The sequence below is a fragment of the Candida oxycetoniae genome (assembly GCF_023343755.2).
Source record: "Candida oxycetoniae strain CBS 10844 chromosome Unknown scaffold26, whole genome shotgun sequence".
Lineage (NCBI taxonomy): Eukaryota > Fungi > Ascomycota > Pichiomycetes > Serinales > Debaryomycetaceae > Lodderomyces > Lodderomyces oxycetoniae.
The window spans coordinates 1-21,258 of NW_026055444.1; the positions used below are offsets into that span (position 1 = coordinate 1).

General features: G+C 36.7%; 6 protein-coding genes across 6 annotated transcripts; 3 read left to right on the forward strand and 3 right to left on the reverse strand. All coding sequences in view use genetic code 12, as the record gives it.

Annotated features, from left to right (window-relative positions):
• Window positions 1-118: 118 nt before the first annotated feature.
• Window positions 119-2,512, reverse strand: REP1 (Rep1p; the record flags this gene model as incomplete). Its single annotated transcript, XM_049323987.1, has 1 exon — window positions 119-2,512. The coding sequence occupies one exon, from the start codon at window positions 2,510-2,512 to the stop codon at window positions 119-121; it is 2,394 nt and encodes a 797-aa protein (XP_049180175.1).
• A 5,166-nt stretch (window positions 2,513-7,678) lies between these two features.
• On the forward strand, window positions 7,679-9,313 carry MKC1 (mitogen-activated serine/threonine-protein kinase; the record flags this gene model as incomplete). The annotated part of the gene is made up of 1 exon (XM_049323988.1): window positions 7,679-9,313. One exon carries the CDS (start codon window positions 7,679-7,681, stop codon window positions 9,311-9,313), a length of 1,635 nt encoding a protein of 544 aa, XP_049180176.1.
• A 93-nt stretch (window positions 9,314-9,406) lies between these two features.
• On the reverse strand, window positions 9,407-11,866 carry KGF56_002729 (uncharacterized protein; the record flags this gene model as incomplete). Its single annotated transcript, XM_049323989.1, has 1 exon — window positions 9,407-11,866. The coding sequence occupies one exon, from the start codon at window positions 11,864-11,866 to the stop codon at window positions 9,407-9,409; it is 2,460 nt and encodes an 819-aa protein (XP_049180177.1).
• Window positions 11,867-12,101: 235 nt separating this feature from the next.
• On the forward strand, window positions 12,102-12,644 carry KGF56_002730 (mitochondrial 37S ribosomal protein bS21m; the record flags this gene model as incomplete). Its single annotated transcript, XM_049323990.1, has 1 exon — window positions 12,102-12,644. One exon carries the CDS (start codon window positions 12,102-12,104, stop codon window positions 12,642-12,644), a length of 543 nt encoding a protein of 180 aa, XP_049180178.1.
• A 650-nt stretch (window positions 12,645-13,294) lies between these two features.
• KGF56_002731 (uncharacterized protein) lies at window positions 13,295-14,323 on the forward strand (the record flags this gene model as incomplete). The annotated part of the gene is made up of 2 exons (XM_049323991.1): window positions 13,295-13,475; window positions 14,115-14,323. 2 exons carry the CDS (start codon window positions 13,295-13,297, stop codon window positions 14,321-14,323), a joined length of 390 nt encoding a protein of 129 aa, XP_049180179.1.
• Window positions 14,324-14,361: 38 nt separating this feature from the next.
• Window positions 14,362-19,605, reverse strand: KGF56_002732 (uncharacterized protein; the record flags this gene model as incomplete). Its single annotated transcript, XM_049323992.1, has 1 exon — window positions 14,362-19,605. The coding sequence occupies one exon, from the start codon at window positions 19,603-19,605 to the stop codon at window positions 14,362-14,364; it is 5,244 nt and encodes a 1,747-aa protein (XP_049180180.1).
• Between the last annotated feature and the right edge of the window lie 1,653 nt (window positions 19,606-21,258).

Here is a 21,258-nt window from a genome sequence, read left to right on the forward strand (position 1 = left end):
AATTTGTCTTTCTTCTTCGTGTTGATAAAGAACAGCAAAAAAAAAAAAAAAAAAAAAAAAAAAAAAAAAAAAAAAAAAAAAAAAAGGGGAAAAAAAAAAAGAAAAAGAAAAAGACAACTTATTTAAAGTATAAATTTGAGCTCTTCCTCTCAACAACAGGTTCCATACTCATACTATTATTCTCGTCTTCTTTATCAATAGGATGATGGGCTCGATGTGGGAAGTAAACAACATTAACAGGTGGCAAGTAATAATGGCTGGATATCGGAAAGTATTTGTATTTATCAACCATATTAAGGTCTAATGATGTAGTATTGGTACTACTAGTGGTAGTAGAATACCCAGATATTTGCTGATTCTGTTCGTTTTTCTTTCTCTTGACCTCATCCATCGGTGAATCTTGGCCATCGCTCTCATCATGACTATTACTTGCATATAGTAAACCATAGTCAAATTCTTCCATCTTGTCGCCCTCGTCCTCGTCGGTTAATTCACGTGTCCCACTGTTTGCGGCATCGATCGCATCGTCAGTAATAGAATCATCGTCGACACCACCACCTCCTCCGCCTCCTCCTGTATGATCAGCTCCTTCCTCATCATCCTCATTATTATGGTAGATTCGTTCTTTGGTCTCAGATGGTTGAGCTGCCAACTTGAAACTTTTTCTTGAGTTTGGTTGTCGGCACTTGATGAGGATATCTTTTCTTTCAGCATAAAAGCTTGGGTTCCTTCCTCTAACAATAATGGGCTCGCTAACTAATTCCGAGAGCAAAAACTCATTATTGTTAAATCCTGTTGTGTTCCCATTCTTGTCAATAGGTACATCCATATTATCAACATAATCGTCATAATACATATCAGCAACAATACAACTCAATTTGATCTTCAAGTGGTAATAGTTTTGAAACGTCAAGTTACCATTATTTGGAGTGGCATTCTTAAATTGCAACTTTTTAACAACAAAAAACTTATCAATCGACCCGTTTGCTTGTACTGGCATCATCTCCTCATTAAGAACCACCACATGCTCTTGCGAACTAATAGAATTTGGCTGAACAATGTCTTCTTTCGATTCAGAAGGATAATTTGTCTGGTTCTTTTTCTCCTTTTCTCTTTCTCTTTCTATGTCTTTAAGGTCATTCCGTATTATTATTGGTACGTTTTTAGAACTTGAAATATTAGTCACTGCATGGATTCCAATCTTGAAGTACTTTATTACCCGCGTTGTTGTGTACCCGTACTCACTTGTTTGCAACTGCAACAACTTGAAATCACTACTCAAACCGGAAAGTTTCATGTTGATCAACACTTGAACATAGTTTCTTCTATAACACGATACCACTTTAGGATCTTCCATCTTTGTACTATGACTATCTCTTTGTGCTTGAGCCCCTCCGGTATTTCTCTGCAATTCATTTTTAGTGAAAATATAGTTGTTGTTGTCGGTATCATTTGTAAAAAACCGACCATTCAAAAACCCACTGAAATCAACGGCAACATTATTGTTATTATTATCGATTATCTTGTAGTCATTAATGCTCGTTATACCGGACTGCTCAAAATCTAAAAGTTTTTTAATCTTTGTTGGTTTGTAATCAATGTGAAAGTCAAAGGGCTGCCTAGAGTCACGTTTTCTCCGTTTAGCTTTCTTCTTTTTAGGACTTGTAGGACCACTGTCGGGTTGTTCCAAGTCTTTCGGTGCCTCTTGTGAATAAGAATTATTACCCTGGGGAAGACCGCTGTACTCCGTATTGTTCATCCAGTTGTTTGCTGAATATTCTTCGAAACCTCGTCCATAATTATTACCATTTGGTTGAGATAGTTGTTGTGTACCTGCTTGAGGTGACTGAATCATCAGCATAGGTCCACCGTCTGGAATAAACTGAACTTGAGATTGTAATGACTGAGATTGTAGCTGTTGTCCCTGTGATTGGAAATTGAGCTGTTGCTGTTGCTGCTGCTGCTGTTGCTGCTGTTGTTGCTGCTGCTGCTGCTGCTGCTGCTGCTGTTGATGTTGCTGCTGTGGAAAGTATTGTTGGTAAATTGGATTATGAAAGTTTGGGTAGTGTGGAAGAATATTTGGGTTAGTTTCGTACGGTAGATATAGAGAGTAATGATTGATATGTGAATATGGCTGTTCCGTATCAACATCATGAGTAGGTCTGTTGATAAAATTGTTACTATTGAGGAAATCTTGGTAGCTTGTAGAAGAGGATATGTTTGCATTAGATGTGACGTTATCGGAACCATTATTATTCTCTAAATCTGGTTTCTCCCGCGTATTCAAGTCATGTTCCATATTCTCGGTGACAGACATGTTGTCCTTCGGTAGTAACAAGTTCGAGCTTGTATGATGGTTGTTATCACTATTGCTGCTGTCGCTGCTGTTACTGTTACTCCTGTGGTTATTGGTGGAAGTCATAGGCGACGAGTTATGTAGCGTCTGAAGTGATTCCGGCAAAAACAACGAGGCCAAGTCATCCATTCGCTCAATTTTATTCGACGAATTCATTATAACTTCAGTATTCAAGGACTCAATTCAAACAAGCCAAATAAAAATAAAAAAAAAATCGGAATCCTTGCTTAATGTTTCTTCAAAAATTTCCCACAAGCCTCTCCCTCTTCAATAAGGAAAATTGGTTGATATTTTATACTAAAATGGACCTTAATTTTTTTTTTTTTTTTTAGTTTTCAAAATTGTAATTTGTGATACTTTTACAATTATGTTTATTTATCCTTGTAACTTGTCCTTAGACTTATGTTAATGTTAAAATAGAAAGTGTGCTTCCTCAGACCTTTATTTTCTTCCTGCCTCTATACTTCTCTTTCTATTCTCTATTCTCTATTCTCTATTTTTTCTGTCTCTCTCTTTGAGACCTAAAAACTTTATCTTTTCTTTGTTTATGTGCTTTTCAATGTTTTAAGTAATATCACAGATACCGAGAATACACAGAAATACGGGATATGTTAACTTAGTGTTTCTCACACGAAATATTCGTCAACGGGACACGAGTTGGATGTTTTTTTTTTTTTTTCTTTTAAAAAAAAAATGCTGCTCTTTTTTTTCTCTCTTACTTTCTTTCTTTCTCTCAAGTCTAAAAAATGTTTTTAGGGGAGTTGAAAAAAAAATGGCATTTCAAAATGCCCACTGCTTCAAGCTTTTTTTCTTTAAACTTCAAAGCTGTCTTTTAACCACTTGCAAAAATTATCCTCCGATTTAAAGGAAATAAATGTGCAAATGTTAAAAAAAAAAATAACAAAGCAAACTTTGTTGTTTTCTTTGTTAATATGCTCGGATATCTATTTGTTCTTGTATGTGTTTTATATCTCTTGGATGTGAGTGTATGTGTGGAAAAAAAAAAAGTTTGATTGATATCAAGTTTAGTGTCTAAATGGTTATAAAAGATGGCCAAGTAAACTAACTCTTTACACACAAACTTTTAGTCCAAATAATTAAAATAGTCCCGAATATGTAATTAGGTTATTCTTTTTTTTTTTTTTTTCTTCTTCCTTTACGAGGCTCACTATTGAATCCTGTAAAGATTTACGATTCGTCCTAATGGGAAAATTTTAAATAAAAAAAGTTAGATTTTGGGATACCCTTTGATAAAATTTTGAACTATATGGTCCCAAGTAATACCCCTAGGTGAATTTTTAACTAATAGTACCCCTTGGTGTAATGTCTTGACCAGCAATTGAACAATTATTGAGCAATACCAAACTCGTGATGTACAAAATAATAGCTTGTTATTGTTGGAAAGAAAATGTTTGACTTGCAAATTTCTTGCTTAGTAGTTGTTCTCTTTGTTTGTGAGTGGCTTTTCACAAGATCTCTTGTGTGTGTACTATCTTGATAAGTATTCCAGCTTGACCAAAAAAAAAAAAAAAAAAAACTAAAAGGAAAATGTCCTCCTCCAACAGACGCAAAAGTGTGTTGTTTTTATAAGCTTTCCAAAAGACAATTCAATTAAAGTTGAACTGAAAGCTTATATTCATAAAAATATCCTTTTTGCTCACGCCACTTGCCTCCTCGAAACCATCATTCTTCTTCTTTGTCAAGAAAAGGGCAAAATAAAGAAAAGAAAACAAAAAAAAAAAGAGACAAAAATATGGATCATTAAATTTCTGCCAAAAACAGCCTTCTTTCAAATACCAGAGTTCCAAACATTATTAACCAATAACTTAAGATTTCCAACTATGAAGGCGGTTTTTGTTATAAAATATATCAAGAATTTTTGCCATTTCTTATCTTCACATTTCCGTATGATGATTTCTTAATAAAGAAGAAAGTGAAAATCAACTAGAAATAATTATCAAAAAAAAAAAAAAAAAAAAGCAAAATAATTTTTATCTATACCTTCTATTGTATCTAAGTATCGCCTCGAGAAAACAAAGAAGAAACATATCTTTGATGTAAAAGCTTCAACTGTACTGTGTTTGTTAGGTACTGTATTTGTACGCTAATGTATGTCTTATCTCTACAAACATTCTCTTATACCTCGATTGTTGAAGAAAAACGATTCAGTTTCCCCTCCCCCTTCCCCTTAACGGAGAAGAATGATTTACAACTGTCTCTTTTTCCCTCTGGTGAAGTTGATTCATATATATCTAAAAGAGTAAACTTCTTTATTCTTATCAACCATCACCACGGTTCTAGGAAAGACAAATAATAATAATTCGCTCGCATGAATCTACAGGAGATGTCAAATTAAATTTTCTAGAAAGAAGTCTAACTTTGTCTCACGAAATAGCATTCTTACCAGCAAACACGGAACTCAGATGTTTAAACTCAGATGTTTAAACTCAAATTGTTAAACTCAAATTTTTAAACAAATTGTTAAACTCAAATTCTTAAACTCAAATGTTTAAACTCTGATAATTAAACTTAGATAAGATCTTTTTCTAGAACAAAGAAAAAACAAACAAAAATTGGAGGTTTTGTTGATCTTTTTAATGCAACTAGGGTTCAACTAAAAAAAAAAAGTGCAAAGCGAGGAGACCAAATAAGAAGGCGCTAATGCAACTGGTTGAAAAAGACCACAGTCAATTGACCAAAAGTGCAAATTACGTCACGTACAAAAGTCACATTCTTTGATGATTCGATGGTAGAGGCGGGATAGTTTAAGTGATTTTTGAGTGAGTACATATTTTTATCAATCCAAGAAAACGGAGAGGTTGAGGAAAAAAAAAAAGGTTAATACGTCAGGCATTACTAAACCCAATATGAAGTCCCCCCCCTCAAAATAATGGCAGCCGCCGAGAAGGAGGAAGAGGAGAAAAAGAAGATGTTTTGAATTATTTTTTTCTTTAGGAAATTAATAAAGCGACTATCTATTCATGAAAGATCATCATTCATTACTTTAAATCACTAAATCGGTCAAAAAAAGCTTATCGCTTTGCACTGAACTACTTTTCTTGGATCAGTATTGTATTTAAAGATAAAATATTTCACTTCGTCACTATTAAAGTTTCCCAAATATTTTTGCTTCTTGTCCTTTTTTTTTTTTTTTTTTGGTCTACCTTGTCTTTCGTTTTAGTTTTGTCCTCCTGGCAGCTTCCACCTTGTTCTTCTTGAATAAACATTGCCGGTATGAATCTCCTTTCGGGAGACATTTGTTTGGTTAAGCTCTCTTTATACTGGTCCTTTTTTTTCATTTTTTTTTTTTTTTTGCTTTTCTCATTTTTGGTTCTTTTTGACTTTTTTTTTTACTAGTAGTCTCACAGAAAATCTAGCGGTAGGATCTCGTAATTAGATTAAAACGGCTAAGATGAGATTTTTTTTTTGCAATCGCACCAAAAAGAAAAGCCCCGATCTACGATTCCTCTTTTCCTCTCTTTTTCTTTATTCACCTAATAACCTTATTCCATAGGACTCCTTTGTCTTTTTTTCTCAAACCTTACTGTCTGAGAGTGATCTTTAAGTACGGGAATCCTATTGAAAAGTTCCCGTGTGCTACTTTTTATTGTGTACAAGCTCTAAGCTGCACAATCGCTTATACTGAGACTAAAATTATAAAAAAATAAACAAGATACACAACTATTTTTTCTAATGCAATTTTTGGTCAGCCGTTCACAATATCGCTAGTTCATGAACCAACAAATTGTAAAAAGTTTGGAGCATAGCCATAAAAAATGAAATTTTTTTGCTTCAGGCTGGTGATGTTAAACAATAAAGGAACCGAAACAGGGCATATTATGCATGTTTCCTTGCAAAAACAGATATAAAACATTCCCACTTTGTACCTCTGTCCCATTATCAAACTCTTTTTCCTCTCCCTCAAAAGAAGGCATGACTGTTGTGTCCAAAAAAGGAAAATTTGTTCAATTTAAAAAAAAAACATGAGAAATATTTGAAACATACTTTTGATATAGTGTCTGTGTAATAAAGCTTATCCTGAGCTCAGGGAGGCTTTCCCTGACAGGTTTTAGCCCCAAAAGCATAAAGCTATCCCATTAATAATAAGGTTATTTGCGGGATCCTTGATCAACTTCGTTGAATAATGGGGGGGGGGGTGTGTGTGGAAGGAAAAAAAGGAAAAAGAAAAGGATAAAGAATTTCACGGTAGACAAACAAACACAAAAAAATTGGGTTTTTAATATCCGTCAATCTTGTGTCAATGATGACATATGTATGTATGATCATGTGCAGTGCCACACCTTCTTGCTCTTCCTCCCCCCTCCTCCCTTTCGAAATCTCTATTGACGGAGACACATTTTTCTACTCAACTTTGAAACCGGACCACACTCGGATATTGAAGAGATTACACACTCGGATATTGAAGAAATTATTTGTACAGCAGAGAAATTACTTTTACTTGTATCGCAACTTGGTAAACTTACATTATTGGGAAAAAAAAATCAGCAACATGGGCCTTGTTTGTGATTCATGGATCATTAACCTGAATATCGGTGGAATCGCTCAATCAAGTCTTGGAATTCAATGGACTTATTCCATCGGGTTTTCCTTTACTTCTTTCTCATACCTAACATACAGGGCCACTGACTAAAACGTAGAGAATTCTTCACTTATTAGTAGAGAATTCTTCACTTATTAATAGAGAATTCTTCACTTATTAGTAGAGAAACAAAAGTGTCAATCCTAATATTTAACACATACATTTAGATGTATTGCCTCAAACTTTTACAAATTGGCCGCGTTTTACAATATGTAAAGTCACAACTTCTTCAAGAACAGCACAACAATAGGAGCTTGTTTTCTACAATATCCCATAAAGAGCTCATTATACAGCAGCTTCATCTCAGGGGTTCACACGGGTTTCATGTTTTCCATAGCTAATTCCCTCACTTAGTGTCGTCCCCTAACTTTAGTAAATGACATTGATATCTCAAGATGTTTTTTTTTTCTTTTTGGTTTAAAAATAGAAGTTCAATTAAAGACAGAGAAGAAAAAAAAAAAAAAAAAATTTCAATCTCCTCTCTCCCTCAAAACTTTTTTTTCAGCCTTCTTTAAAGAAAACAGCTTCAACATCTTGAGTTACTACACATCTACATCTCAAGTCATTAAGTTCAGTAAAGCATAAACGATATATTCAATTTGTTTTTAGTTTTTAATTTTTTTAGTTTTTAATTTTTAATTTTCTTTTTTTTTTTTCCTTTCTGGTTTATTAGAACCCCCCCAGGCTTCATTTTCCTTTTTCTTCACCACTTCCTCCGCCGCATGAACCAAGATAGCAGTCCACTTTACTATGGAAGGACGGTAAACAAAGTTTATAACCAAGAATTTATCATTGATCGTCGATTCAAAATCATCAAAGAGTTGGGCCATGGAGCTTATGGAATAGTGTGCTCTGCCAAATACGATGATGGGTCAGAGAACACAATGCCTGACGACAACAACAACAACAACAACGACAACAACTTATCTTCTTCTGCCAATGGGTCTTATGTTGCTATAAAGAAAATTACCAACATTTTTAGTAAAAAAATATTGTGTAAGAGAGCTTTACGTGAAATAAAGCTCCTCCAGTTTTTCCGAGGTCACAAGAATATAACATGCTTGTACGATTTGGATGTAATACCTAATCCTTTATCAGGCGATTTCAACGAAATTTACCTATATGAGGAGTTAATGGAGTGTGATATGCACCAAATTATAAGATCGGGCCAGCCGCTTACGGATCTGCACTATCAATCATTCATATACCAAATTCTTTGTGGACTCAAATATATCCACTCCGCCGATGTACTACATCGAGATTTGAAACCGGGGAATCTCTTGGTCAATGCCGACTGTGAATTGAAAATCTGTGATTTTGGTCTTGCAAGAGGATTTTCAGAAAACCCTGAACAAAATCAGGGCTTTATGACAGAGTATGTGGCAACTCGATGGTATAGAGCTCCGGAAATTATGTTGAGTTTCACAAATTACACAAAGGCTATAGATGTATGGTCTGTGGGATGTATACTTGCTGAACTTTTAGGAGGAAAACCCATTTTTAGAGGTAAGGACTATGTGGACCAGCTCAACCAAATATTGATGATATTGGGAACACCCCCAGAATCAACCTTGGTGAAAATCGGCTCTCAAAGAGCTCAAAGCTATGTGAGATCATTACCTTTTATGAAAAAAATAAGTTATGAACACTTGTTTCCAAATGCGAATCCTCTTGCATTAGACTTGTTGGAGAAAATGTTGTCTTTGGATCCCCACAAGAGAATTAGCGTGAATGAAGCTTTGAATCACGAATACCTAGAAGTCTGGCACGACCCAAGAGATGAGCCAGAGTGTCAGATCAAATTTGATTTTAAAACGTTTGAAACGTGTGACGAGTTGATTGAGATGAAACAATTAATAATTAAGGAGGTAAAAAACTTTAGAGAATTTGTCAGAAAACCAATAGAGGAGCAACAACAAATCCAACTACAGTTTCAGTTGGAGGAGAAGAAAAAGCAAGAGCAAATACAAGAGCAAGAGCAAATACAAGAGCAACAAAAGCAAGAATTTGAACGAAATAGAAAAATAGAGATTGATTACCACAGCAATGAACGTGGACTCGGTCCAAGTAACGTTTTGATTGATGTTCTCCCGTCTCAAACGCGAGACGCAGATTATCCTAAGCCGCAGGAATTGAACGATTTTTCCTACTCGAGTCTTGAGCTGGCAAATCCTCAAGTTGATCAATATGTAAGAGGAGAAAAAAGGGATGACGAAAACTTTCAAGGTATTGGATTTGACTTTAACACAACCCCCTCAGGGACAGACTATTATAGACTAGAAGAAGAACTAGGATTTGGATTAGATGGTAATACCTTTGATGATTTTTCACAAAAAGAAAAAACACTAAATAATTAATAATAAAAAAAAAAAGGAGGGGGAGAAGAGAAGTGTCAAATAATAACAATAATAATAATAATAATAATAATAGTAAAAAAAAAAGAATTTTTTTTATACAATTTTATACTTAAATAGATCGCCGTTTTTACAAAAACACCATAATGACCAATTGTCTATCATCACATTATTAATCTTGCCATCTGGAATTATACTGGATAAATCCATCGTGACTAAAGGAATTCCAATCGAAGGAACGAGTTTGTCGTTTACAATGGGTGATATAATAGTTCCATATTGTAAAAACACTTTCTGCACATTCTTTCGATTTCTTATGTCTTGCAATTTCTTGTACAAAGAAGCGGCAACTTCAATCGCATCTTCTTGTTTTGAATTTTCGTCATTGCTTAAAATGCTCGCTAAATTGGCGCTCTTTTTCACTAGCAGCGGCGTGGCCAAGGATTGATTTTTATGAATAGGGTCCTCCGACTTGTTTCTACGTTGGGCTGTTCTGCCCTGAATATTAGAGGCTGGACTTGGACTATGTAGTAGTATTTGAACGCTGCTTTTTCTTTCACACATTGACCTGCGGCTTTCTCGAGCTCTGTGTGATGTTGGGTGTACACTTGTCTGTTGTTGTTGCCGTTGTTGTTGTTGTAGTTGCTGCTGCTGCTGCTGCTGCTGTTTTTTCACCTTTGGTAATGCTTTGTAGTCGAATTCCCATACGAAAATCTTTCCGTCACCACCACAACTAACTATTTTGTATGTTGACTGCAGATCACCATTATCCTTCATAAACTGAACAGAATTGACAATGTTAGCATGACCTTTAATACGACATACAATTTCGATGCATTTGATTATAGGCGGGAACAGGAAGTGGTTGTGGTTGTGGTGATGATGGTGGTTGTGGTATTGGTTTTGTTGTTGTTGTGTTTGTGCTCGTGGCGGACCTTCTGCTGCATTGGCACCAGAGGTTCTGCTATTGATAGTTCCGCTTCTGGATCTTCCCTGTTGCCTATCGCTTTTTCGCAAAAGCCCATCAACATCATAATAAGACATTTTAAACACTTCAATTAAATCTCCTCTTCCCAGTATGCAAAAGAACTTGTAGTCATGGCTAAACATAATATGCGTGATGCCTGTATTAAAGTAGTTTGAAATAATATCGGTTACCATTGAGGTTGTTCCACTCGACCTGTTTTCTTCTATACGGAAAGTGAACATCAAATCAATAAACCTCACAAACCCATCAGCAGACGCAATAGCTAGTAGGAAAGGCTGTAAACCAGCGTCACGTACATTTTCAATGGTCATTGTGGAAGTAATTGCAGTAATAGCCTTATGACTTATCTTGAAATGAGCAAGTAGTTTCACATCATCCTTGGCATCTCCAATTGGACTCAAGTCGTGCATTCTGAATATAGTAACGTTTGGATTTTTTTCTTTAATACTTTTCCTGTATTGAGTCAAGTCCTCTATACCAAAGGGGTTCAAGATAAGAACCTCTCCATTTGTGTAGCCGGCAATTATCAAAAATTCATATTTGGGATGATGCACAAGAGCAACCACTGAAACACCAACAGCTTCTAGAGAAGCTTCAGATTTAGTGACCTTTAGGTCAAAACTCTTTAGTTTCAATATCTGCGGCTTAATAATCATGATATCACCCGAATGGAACCCTAAAACAATAATAGTTTCACCATTTGAAACAAATGCGCACTGAGAAGTGATGATTGATGTATCTTCAAATTTGAGTCGTAAAAGGGGTGTTTCAACCAAAACTTCCATCAGTTTCCCACCATCTCCTCCTTGCTTCTGGTGTTTCTTTTTCGTGTACACGAGGTTTGAGGTTTCGTCCAAACCAAAAATGTTTAACACATTGACATGCGATGACACGAGCAACTTCCCACAAGACGAAAATTTGTTGTTCCAAGCCAAAATTGTGATATCCAGACATTTTGTGAGATCCTTGTATCCCTCTATATTCGTGAGATCTTTGTATCCCTCTATATTCGTGAGATCTTTGTATCCCTCTATATTTGTGAGATCTTTGTATCCCTCTATATTTGTGGTGGTGGTATTGGCTTTCTTGAAAGGGTTTCTTGATTGAAACTCGGTCTTTGTTTCAATGATGGTGGATATAGCTCCAGGATTGAGGTTTATATTTCGAAAGGGATCAGGAGTGAGAGGATTCACATTTGCTCCAATATACATGTTTCCCTCTTGTGCCCTCTCGCAGGTGTTTACCATTTTCTTAAACTCGGTAACTAGATGAAGCGGTAGGGAAACATAAGTAGTAGACTCCAATTGACCTAGTGGCGGCCGACTTATATTCAAGTATTCTTTCTCTAGCACCAATTTTGAGTGCGGATTAATAGACTGTCCATTCTGTCCATTCTGCCCATTTTGCCTATTTGATATTGGCCAACCAATTTCTTTTGTTGAAAGTGGAACAGATTTGTCCTCTAGCGAGTAATGAAAGTTCTCTTCAAGCTCAGTGTACCCGGGACACACAGAATTGAGAAACCGCGCTGCATTGGATAACGTGTTTGGAGCATGAATACTCTGCATCGTAACCAATCGAATGGTTAATCATAAACTATCAAACAAAACCCTATATTTCTCTACTAAGTGAATGAAGAAAAAAAAGATTGTACTAAAGAAACTTTTTGTCGCTCCAATCTCTCTCTCTTTGTTTGCACCAATTTTTTTTTTTTTTTTTTTTTTTGGTTCCCTTTCTTGACCAACGTTAGAAGCCCAAATTTGACCACTGAGCTTAACAAGAAGACGCTCTTTATAGTCAGAGATGCTAGCAAGAGTCTTGTTTAGGAATAAGTTTTCACCTTTGAAACTTGGCCCATTCCTTCTGGGAACAGGTTACACCTTGGGGAGATTTGTCTCCACTAATGAACAATTTAAGGTTCACAATGAGACCAGAACAAATGCACTGAAAAAGAACTCCTCCACGCACAAGATTAATATTGACGAATTGTTAAAGAGCTCTATACCAGAGTTGTCGTTTAAAGATACCATGAATGACGATTTCGGATTCGAAGCAACGTCTCGTGAGCCCAGCCCGCGTGAAGTTGCTAGAGGAATACGCGAGTTTGGTACAAATGCCGGAAGAAGTGTTAATGTGTCATACAAGAATATCCCAAAGGCGTTTACTCAAGTGAAGAGGGTGGTAAATGAGAACAAGATTAGATATTTGCAAAAGGTACAATCGAGATATATTCGACCTGCTAAATACAGAAAACAGTTGAAACGTGAGTGGTGGAGAAGAAAGTTTTTAGTGGGATTTAAGGATTTGTTGGCACAAGTCAATGATGCGAGAAGAAGAGGATACTAATAACTCTGTATTACAACACTATCGAGCAACACTATCGAGCGAAGCGAGATAGTGTTGCAGCACTTAGTAGCTTGTTACAACACTATCGAGCAACACTATCGAGCAATACAATCGAGCAACACTATCGAGCGAAGCGAGATAGTGGAGCAGCACTTAGTACCTTGTTACAACACTATCTCGCTTTGCTCGATAGTGTAGTGTTGTTCGATAGTGTTGCAGCACTTAGTAGCTTGTTACAACACTATCGAGTAGCACATAGTAGCTTGTTACAACACTATCTCGCTTCGCTCGATAGTGTAGTGTTGCTCGATAGTGTACATTTTTGAGATTAATTTTTTTTCTTATTCTTCATTTTTTTGTATATAGAATATTGGTGATGAAAAAAAGTGTTACAAGATTGATTGATTGAACCTAAATTTTAAAAGTGATGACTATCACCAAAAAAACTCTCATTTCTATCAATTTGTTCTCCATCTTGTTTTACCATTTCCCATTCTTTTTCCTATTTTTTTTTTTTTCCCTCTTTTTGGGAGGGGTAGTCAAGGATTTTGTAGCTAATTGACTAGTACTCGCGCTATTTGTTTTGCTAGAGAAAACGCGGAGGGGGGCCAGCTTGTACCTCACTACCTTTGCGAAAGACTTTTTGTTGTATGTCGGGAACTTTTCCGCAAAATGGGAGTAGTATTCCAGCAATAACTGGCGAGATAGACCACAAGCATGCCATCCACGTGTTCCCCGAGCGATTACAACCGTTGCGCTCAAGCATCATCGCATACGCTGCGTCGCTAGCATCAACGTTGGTAGGTTATCCAATGGATACAGTGAAAGTTCGTATGCAAACGCATAAGCACTTTCTGAGTTACTTTGATTGCTTCTTGAAAACGTATCAAAAGGAGGGATTTGGAGGCTTCTTTAGAGGAGTGTGGGCTCCGCTTATATCTACGTCATTATCAAAATCTCTAAGTGTCTCCATATACACACAGTGCAAACCACTGGTGTACAATACAATGTTTCAAACTAGAGAGTCTGGGATGGTACAAAGTTCAAACCCCTTTTTGAGAAACTTGCCTGTTTGCTTTGGATCGGGTTTTATTGCAGGTGGTTGCGTTTCCTTATTTGCATGCCCGTTTGAGTTCATAAAGATATTTGCTCAATTGGAAAAGCTTGTACAGAGCAAAGCACTTTCCAAGGTGGTGGTTCAGCCTCCTTTACATACAAACAATACATCAACATTTCAAATAGTTTATACCATAGTCAAATATGGCGGATGGACAGGTTTATATTCGGGTTTCAAACTACATTTTTTGCGAGATTCGATTTCAACCGGGATGTATTATACTATTTATGAATCCATGAAATGGTCAATAAATGAGATAACAAACAAAAACTCTAAAAGGCCAACTTCCTATTCTATACTACTAGCTGGTGGATTATCTGGTGTCTTCAGCTGGATCCTCATATTTCCCATAGATACAGCTAAATCGTTAGCTCAGAAGAACATGATTACTTCTATGTTGAGAAAACAGCTTGGGTTGGACAAAGACTTGATCCATATAGCGAAAACAGGATTGTCACAGAGAAAGTCTTATCGAGGTTTGGGAATAGCCATTGCAAGGTCCTTTATAACAAACATGGTCTTTTTTGGAGTATTTGAATTGAGCATGATGCATTTCATATAAAACAATACATACTCACATATAATAAGTAAACGAGTGAGTTATTTCTCCCTCGGGTGTCCTCTATTATTTTCAAATTCATTGTTTGTTCCAAAATTAGACTCCTTTGCTCTTTTCCTTCTTGTTTGCTCACAAGGTTCGCTCATAGCATGAGCTGGTCTTTTCATAGGCGATTTAGATCTCGTTCTGGACGCAGGACATTCGTGCTCACAAGAGTCGGACTTCGAGCTTGATCTTGGATACCTCAAATCTAACTGATCTCTAGTGGAATCGCGTGATCGCGTTATTCTAGTATCAGACCTCATTGATGAGTCTTCGCTACCATACACGTTACCATTTCGTAAGCTTCTTACTGACTCAAAACTCTCAATCTCATTCAAGTCTAAGCCAAGGATTTTACGACGATAATGTCTCTTTTTAGAGTCCAGACTAGCTGGAGCATCCTCTTTAACAGTAGAATCTGTTACATCTGGTACAGCAACTTTTGTTTCATTTATGATGATTCTGTCTTTCACTTCAATATTTTTAGAACCAGTTAGCTCAGGTTTGGTAGTAATTTGCTTCTCATCATCTTTCTTTTTCTTTTTCTCCTCTTCCCTCTCTTTTTTCCTATCTTCCTTCTTCTCCTCCTCTACAGGCTTACTTTCTTCTAGAGGCAACTTTGAAATTCTTCTTCTTTTTCTTCGCCGGCTAGATGGTCTCATGTATGAAATCTCGACAGATCGTGTTGTTGTGGTGCCATAGAGTGGTTCCCTATTTCTTTTGTAATTATTGTACTTGTTCGCTAAACTACCAATGTAGCTTCCTAGTTGCACGAACGGCGTGATTGCAGGGAAGACAAAATTACTTGTTCCTATACCATTCTCATTGTTTTCATGCTGTGATTTATTTTTAGATGAAATCTCCCTGTTGCTGAGTATCTTTTCTACATCATATTCCGTTAATTTTTTTGTCTCACTCTCAGTTTCAAGCTTATCTGCTTCATGATCTTTGTCATCTGACTGCGGCATACCAGTATCAAAAGAGCTCATAGAAACATCTGTTTTAGTAGCAAATGCATTCAGCAGTTCCAGTAGTTCTGTTTCATCGTGCATTTGTTCCACTTCATTAGTTTGACTCTCGACAGTATACGGATTTTCTTCATCTACTTTTTGCTCAGTAGTGTTTTTTGTTGGAACCAAATCCAGACCAATTTCATTTTTGGCTATTGTTTCAGTTTTTTCCACTTCCTTATCAAAGCTTCCGTCACGGTCCAATTCTGAATGGGGAATGAGACCTACAATTTTTACATCATTACTGCATTCAAAACCCGTTTTTTCATCATTGCTGCCTGTGTCCAATACCCCTTCCGCATCCTCCTCAGAGACACGAGTCGTTCGAAGAGTGGTTCCTTGACAGTCATTTCCCTCGATTTGATGTGAGACTACTGCACTGGAAACTGAAAAGTTTATCTCTGAAGCAACATCATTGGTAAATGGCTCGACAATGTCCACAACTTGGCTGTTTGATGGGAGCTCATCTTGTGTTTGTATAGAATCTCTATTCAGGCTTTTGTCAAGTGTATCCGACTCTATAGAGGTTGGTACCTTTAAGATTGTCTGGTCAATACCACCTATCGTGGAGCCTTCAATTGGTGCGTCGCCACTAACCTCATCTTCAAAAGTCAATAACTTATTGACTTTTTGATTCTTCTGGTAAGAGACTTCTACCTTTTCTTCTTCATCATCTTCATCAACATCATCTTTTTCTTTTTCCTCTTCTTCTTTTTCTTCTTCTTCAACATCATCTTCATCTTCATCTTCATCAACATCATCTTTTTCTTCTTCCTCTTTTTCTTCTTTCTCTTCTTTCTCTTCTTCACTTTTGTAATTAGATTCTTGCAAAGTATCAATTGTGTCAGATGCAGCCACCTCAACCGAATCCACACAAGCCGTTTCTGCTACGGCATTTTCCATATTTGCATAGTCATCAGTCTCCAAGGCAGGCTCAATATCATCCTCAATCACTACGCTTGACATGGACGCGTCTTCTTCCAGTTCAGACTCAACCTCAAGTTCATTAATCGAGTCTAGCTTTGGGGGTTCAATCGGCATGGGTATCAGTGCAAGCAACAGCAGATGATCAGTGGCACTTTGAAGAATTGGTAAAGGGCAAAGAAGCGCTGCACTCGTCTTCTCACCATTTGAATCTTGCTCTTCATTAGCCAACTCAATATGTGAAGGTGAGGACAGTTCAACAGTTTCTGCAACAGGCTCAGTTTGTGCTTTCAAATTTGCAAGCTCATCAATTTTCGTCGTAGTAGAATAACTATTCTGAGTCTGTATTCTTTCTTTTTCTACGCTTTCAGCTACAAAAGTCTGATTTTGATTTTGATTTTGATTTTGATTGCGATACTCGTCATTGATGCCTTGTGTTTCACTCTCATCATTCTTCTTCTGCTTTTCCTCCTCCTCTTCATCCCCCTTCTTTTCTTTTTCTTCATTCGCTTCACTCCTCTTTTCATCCAATTGAATGGTCTCTCCGATGCTCATATCGCTTTCTTTATCTTCTTCATAATCACTTGAGTTTTCAATTGCCCCACATGACTCTTTTTCTTCTTCTTCTTCTTCTTCTTCTTCATTACTTACAAGGTGATTCTCTCCATTGACTTGAGGTGCAAAATCAGTCTCCACTTTTGATAACACATTTAATCCGTGATCATCAATTTCGTTGCACGCATTACAATCCCTCACTTCATCAATCGTAATAACATCACTGAGCTGCAGGTCATTACTTGTCTTTACATGGTCATCGTTTCTTTCCTTCATCTGAGGGTTTGTGGTTGATATCACCATGTCCGAAGCATTTGTAGAAAAATCTTCAGTGCTGTCCTCATCTTCTGACATACTTAGATTCACCACCGATTCAAGAACCGGCACAGGAATTGTTTCCAAAAAATCATTTTGTTGTTTTTGCTCTTCAGATAAGTTCAGTTGCAATCTGGCATGATTGGAAGAAGAAGAAAGAGGAGGAGGTGTTGGAGTCAGCAACAACAAGTTGTTTTCTTCGCCGCTCAATCTCTCCTCCAGAGATGTTATGTTTAAGCTTTTTTCCAACTCCTCTATGGCATCAATCTTGACATTGTATTTCAACTCTGTTTCTTTTAGTTTCTTCAATGTCACCAATGGTTCTTCTTCAGCAATTGATTTGAAAACCGGTAATGGAGGTGTATCTTCAATTTGATCCAAGGGGTACTCCTCCACTTTATCATTGCGTACCTCCTTTGCAACGGGGATGGGATACTCACTTTTTGCAGATTCAAATTGACTTTCGTCAGCTAAGGATGCATCGGACAAATTACTGTCCAAGTCATTGACCTTCAATCTTTGACTACTCAACTCATGTGCATAAAACGCCTCAGGAACTGCAGCATAATCTTCGGGTCTGAAATTATTATTATTATTATCATTATAAAACGCATCAGATTCTTTATCATCTTCGAGTGAAGGTTTAGCTACAAAGTTGTTATCAGTAAACTCAGAATCTGCCATGTATCCTGACTGTTGGTGAAAATGTTGGAATTTGTACAGGGTCCTCAACGTTGTTGCAGCTATATTAGAGTAATGATTTCGGTCGTCAGTTTCATCATCTTCTTTCTCCAGATCTGCATAATCTTCTAACTGAGAATCAATGAAGTTGGAAGCATGAGTTGAGAGAACTTCTTTTTTCTCAACACTTTCGTAGAAATCAGCAGAACTTGCTTCCGAGTCCTTCTCCATTCTTTTGTCTTCCTCAAAACTTTGCTTCAATTGTCTGTTATCCTGATTTATTTCAGAATGATCTCCGTAGCTTTCGTGATCCTCAGCCATGTCAACATCGCTTTGGATTGACTCTTTAGTGTCATCATCATCATCATGATGCTGATAATGATGATCAGATCTTTGTATCGCCTCTTTGCAAGATATTTTTTCGATCTTATTTGCACCGCTTTCCCAACCATCATCATTGCATGACTCATAAGAATAATTTTCGTTTTCCTCATTTTCTTCACTCTCCTCAGAGTACTTCTCTATATCAAGATTCTCGTCATTGTCAGACAAATCTTCCCTCTCTGTATAATCACTTTCTTTCCGATGGACTAAATGATTCACATCATTCATCGCGGACTTCAGTTCTTTACTTTCAATCTCATATCTTGTAAGATGTGTGGTTTCCATTATTTCATCATCATCATTATCATCTTCATCTTCATCGTTATAATAAAGCATGGGCGCATATGTATGGCGTACCACGTGTGGATTGTATGAAATGCTAGAATATCGATTTTGGCTGTAATTTTGCTCGTCTCTGTAATCATCATTTATCATGTGGGAATCCGAGTATTCACCTTGGTGATCATCATCGTCGTCATTATCGTCATCATCATTGTTGTCATCATCATCATCGTCATCATCATTGTCGTCATCATCATCATTGTCGTCATCATCATCATTGTCGTCATCATCATCTTCAACATTGTCGTCATTGTCATTTTCAACATCGTCTGCGTCAGAGCTGGACGAAATTTCAATAATCTCGCTATCCATTTTATTATACTGGTGACTGTCTATTTTTTCACCGCTTCTTCCCCCATGACCAAAATACATATTTTCTTGTTCACCTTCACGGTTCTTATCTAAATTGTATTGAGGTTCCCCCGTTATATCATGGGAATAAGCAGCCACACCAAATTCAGAATCACCACTAGAAATGTCCTTTCCGCTACTAGCCAGACTTTGGCTGACAGTTGATTTCCAGTCATTATAATGGTCTTTTTCATGCAACAGCAGTTGTCTATCACTATTCTTTTGAATGATATCCCCCCTAGTATGATCAACATTGCGTTCATTACAAGTCGTCGCCAGGACTTGCCCTTTGCTTTCTCCAAAATCATTTTGACGTTCCAAATATTTACCCAATTTGATGAAATCCTCATCAAAATGCTTCTTTCTATACTTTTCTTTCAATCGTTTTGCCCTGTTTTCTTCATCTTGTTGTTCTCTCAATAATTTCAACTCTTCTCGCTGGTTCAACCTTAGTTTCTGATACCGATGTTTTAACCCATCAATCCAATCAATGACATCATTTGCGTCAGCGACATAAAATCCTGGATTCTCCCTCATGCTTTCAAAAGTAACGTTTTTCGACTCATTATTTTTTAGAAATGAGGATTTACTCGTGATAAATGAGTTTGCCGTCAGTTGCTTATCCTCTGCCGTATTATCTTTGGAAACCTCTCTATTTAGAAATTGATGCGAAGACTTCATTTTGAATAGACGAACCTCCGACGTTTAGTTAGCGGCTGACCCAAAGTGTAAATTACTACTACTCTCTTGTACCGTATATAGTCGGAGTTTTCCCCTGTTATATTTTCGTTTTTTTCAATTTATTCAATGTCGCAAAAAAGAAAACTGTCACGTCACTGACATCCTCGTATAAGTCAAAGTATTACCAACTGTAGAGACTAGACGAGACGACACTATCGAGCGCAGCGAGATAGTGGAGAGAGACTAGTGGAGAGAGACTAGTGGAAAGAGACTAGTGGAGAGAGACTAGTGGAGAGAGACTAGTGGAGAGAGACTAGTGGAGAGAGACTAGTGGAGAGAGACTAGTGGAGAGAGACTAGTGGAGAGAGACTAGTGGAGAGAGACTAGTCTATAGAGTGTAGATATCAAGAGTATATAGAGAGAGTGATATATACTATCGAGCTGCGCTGGGTATATTGTTCAATTCTCAAATCAAAATTGGATCATAGGAGAAAATCTAAACAGAGTTACTGCCCAAGTAGAGGCATAATTCCATGTCAATAATTGACCAATAAACTGAAAAAGAAATGATTTCTTTCCTGTAAATTTACTTTCAAGGTTTAGTGGAGGAACTTGAAATTTCTTGCAAACAAAGAAAAAACAAACAAACAAACAGAATGTCAATTGATGAAAAATAGATTTTCATTTTGAAAAGAAAAGCTAAGCCGCTTTAGTATAGAGTTCTGCAGAAAATTCTAAACCGTTATAAGATCCACATATATAGTTCTTAGTTATAAGATCCGCAGACATAGTCCTCACTTATTAGGTCCGCAGACATAGTTCTCACTTATTAGATCCGCAGACATAGTCCTCACTTATTAGGTCCGCATATATAGTCCTCACTTATTAGATCCGCATATATAGTTCTCACTTATTAGATCCGCATATATAGTCCTCACTTATTAGATTCGCATATATAGTTCTTAGTTAGTGCTCTTCTGGTAAAATAGCGGCGATTTGTAATGTCAAATACGACCCCCCCCCATGTGTGCGTGCGTGTATGCCTATTAAAAAAGTCTCTGCAACAAAAGGTGCTTTTTGCCGATCCAGCTATTTCCATATTTGTTTTTTAATTTTTTTTTTTCTTTTATATTCTTTTTCATTTTATTAATTACAGAGACGAACGAAACTTGCATCAGTTCTAGACTAAAAACTTGACTCCTTTTTTGGTAAAGGTAATAATGTGAATTCTAGCTCCCACAGGAGGCATCGTTGAGATGAAACAGCTTCTAACCGTCTAGATTAAAACTAAGATATTCGACTAGTTTATGCATTTTATGTATGGGTAGATATATTTACATCGTTAGCTGAGACTAAACCCTTGCATTTTATGTTTAGATTTTTTTTAGTATTGACAAGGATGTAAATTTTTCCTTGTCTCTTCAACCCCTCATTTCCCTTCCTTTCAGCCCTTTCACTTTATGTTTATAATTCTATAGTATGTTCAGCTTTTATTTGTACAATTATATCAACATTTTTTTATTCAAAATGGTTATACTTTTGTGTTGTGCACCTCACATATGAACAATAGGAAAAATGAAAAAATCGTTTAGCATTTTATTTCTTTCTTCTCTCTTATTGTTTTGTTCTTCTCACCTATTGTTATTCTTCTAA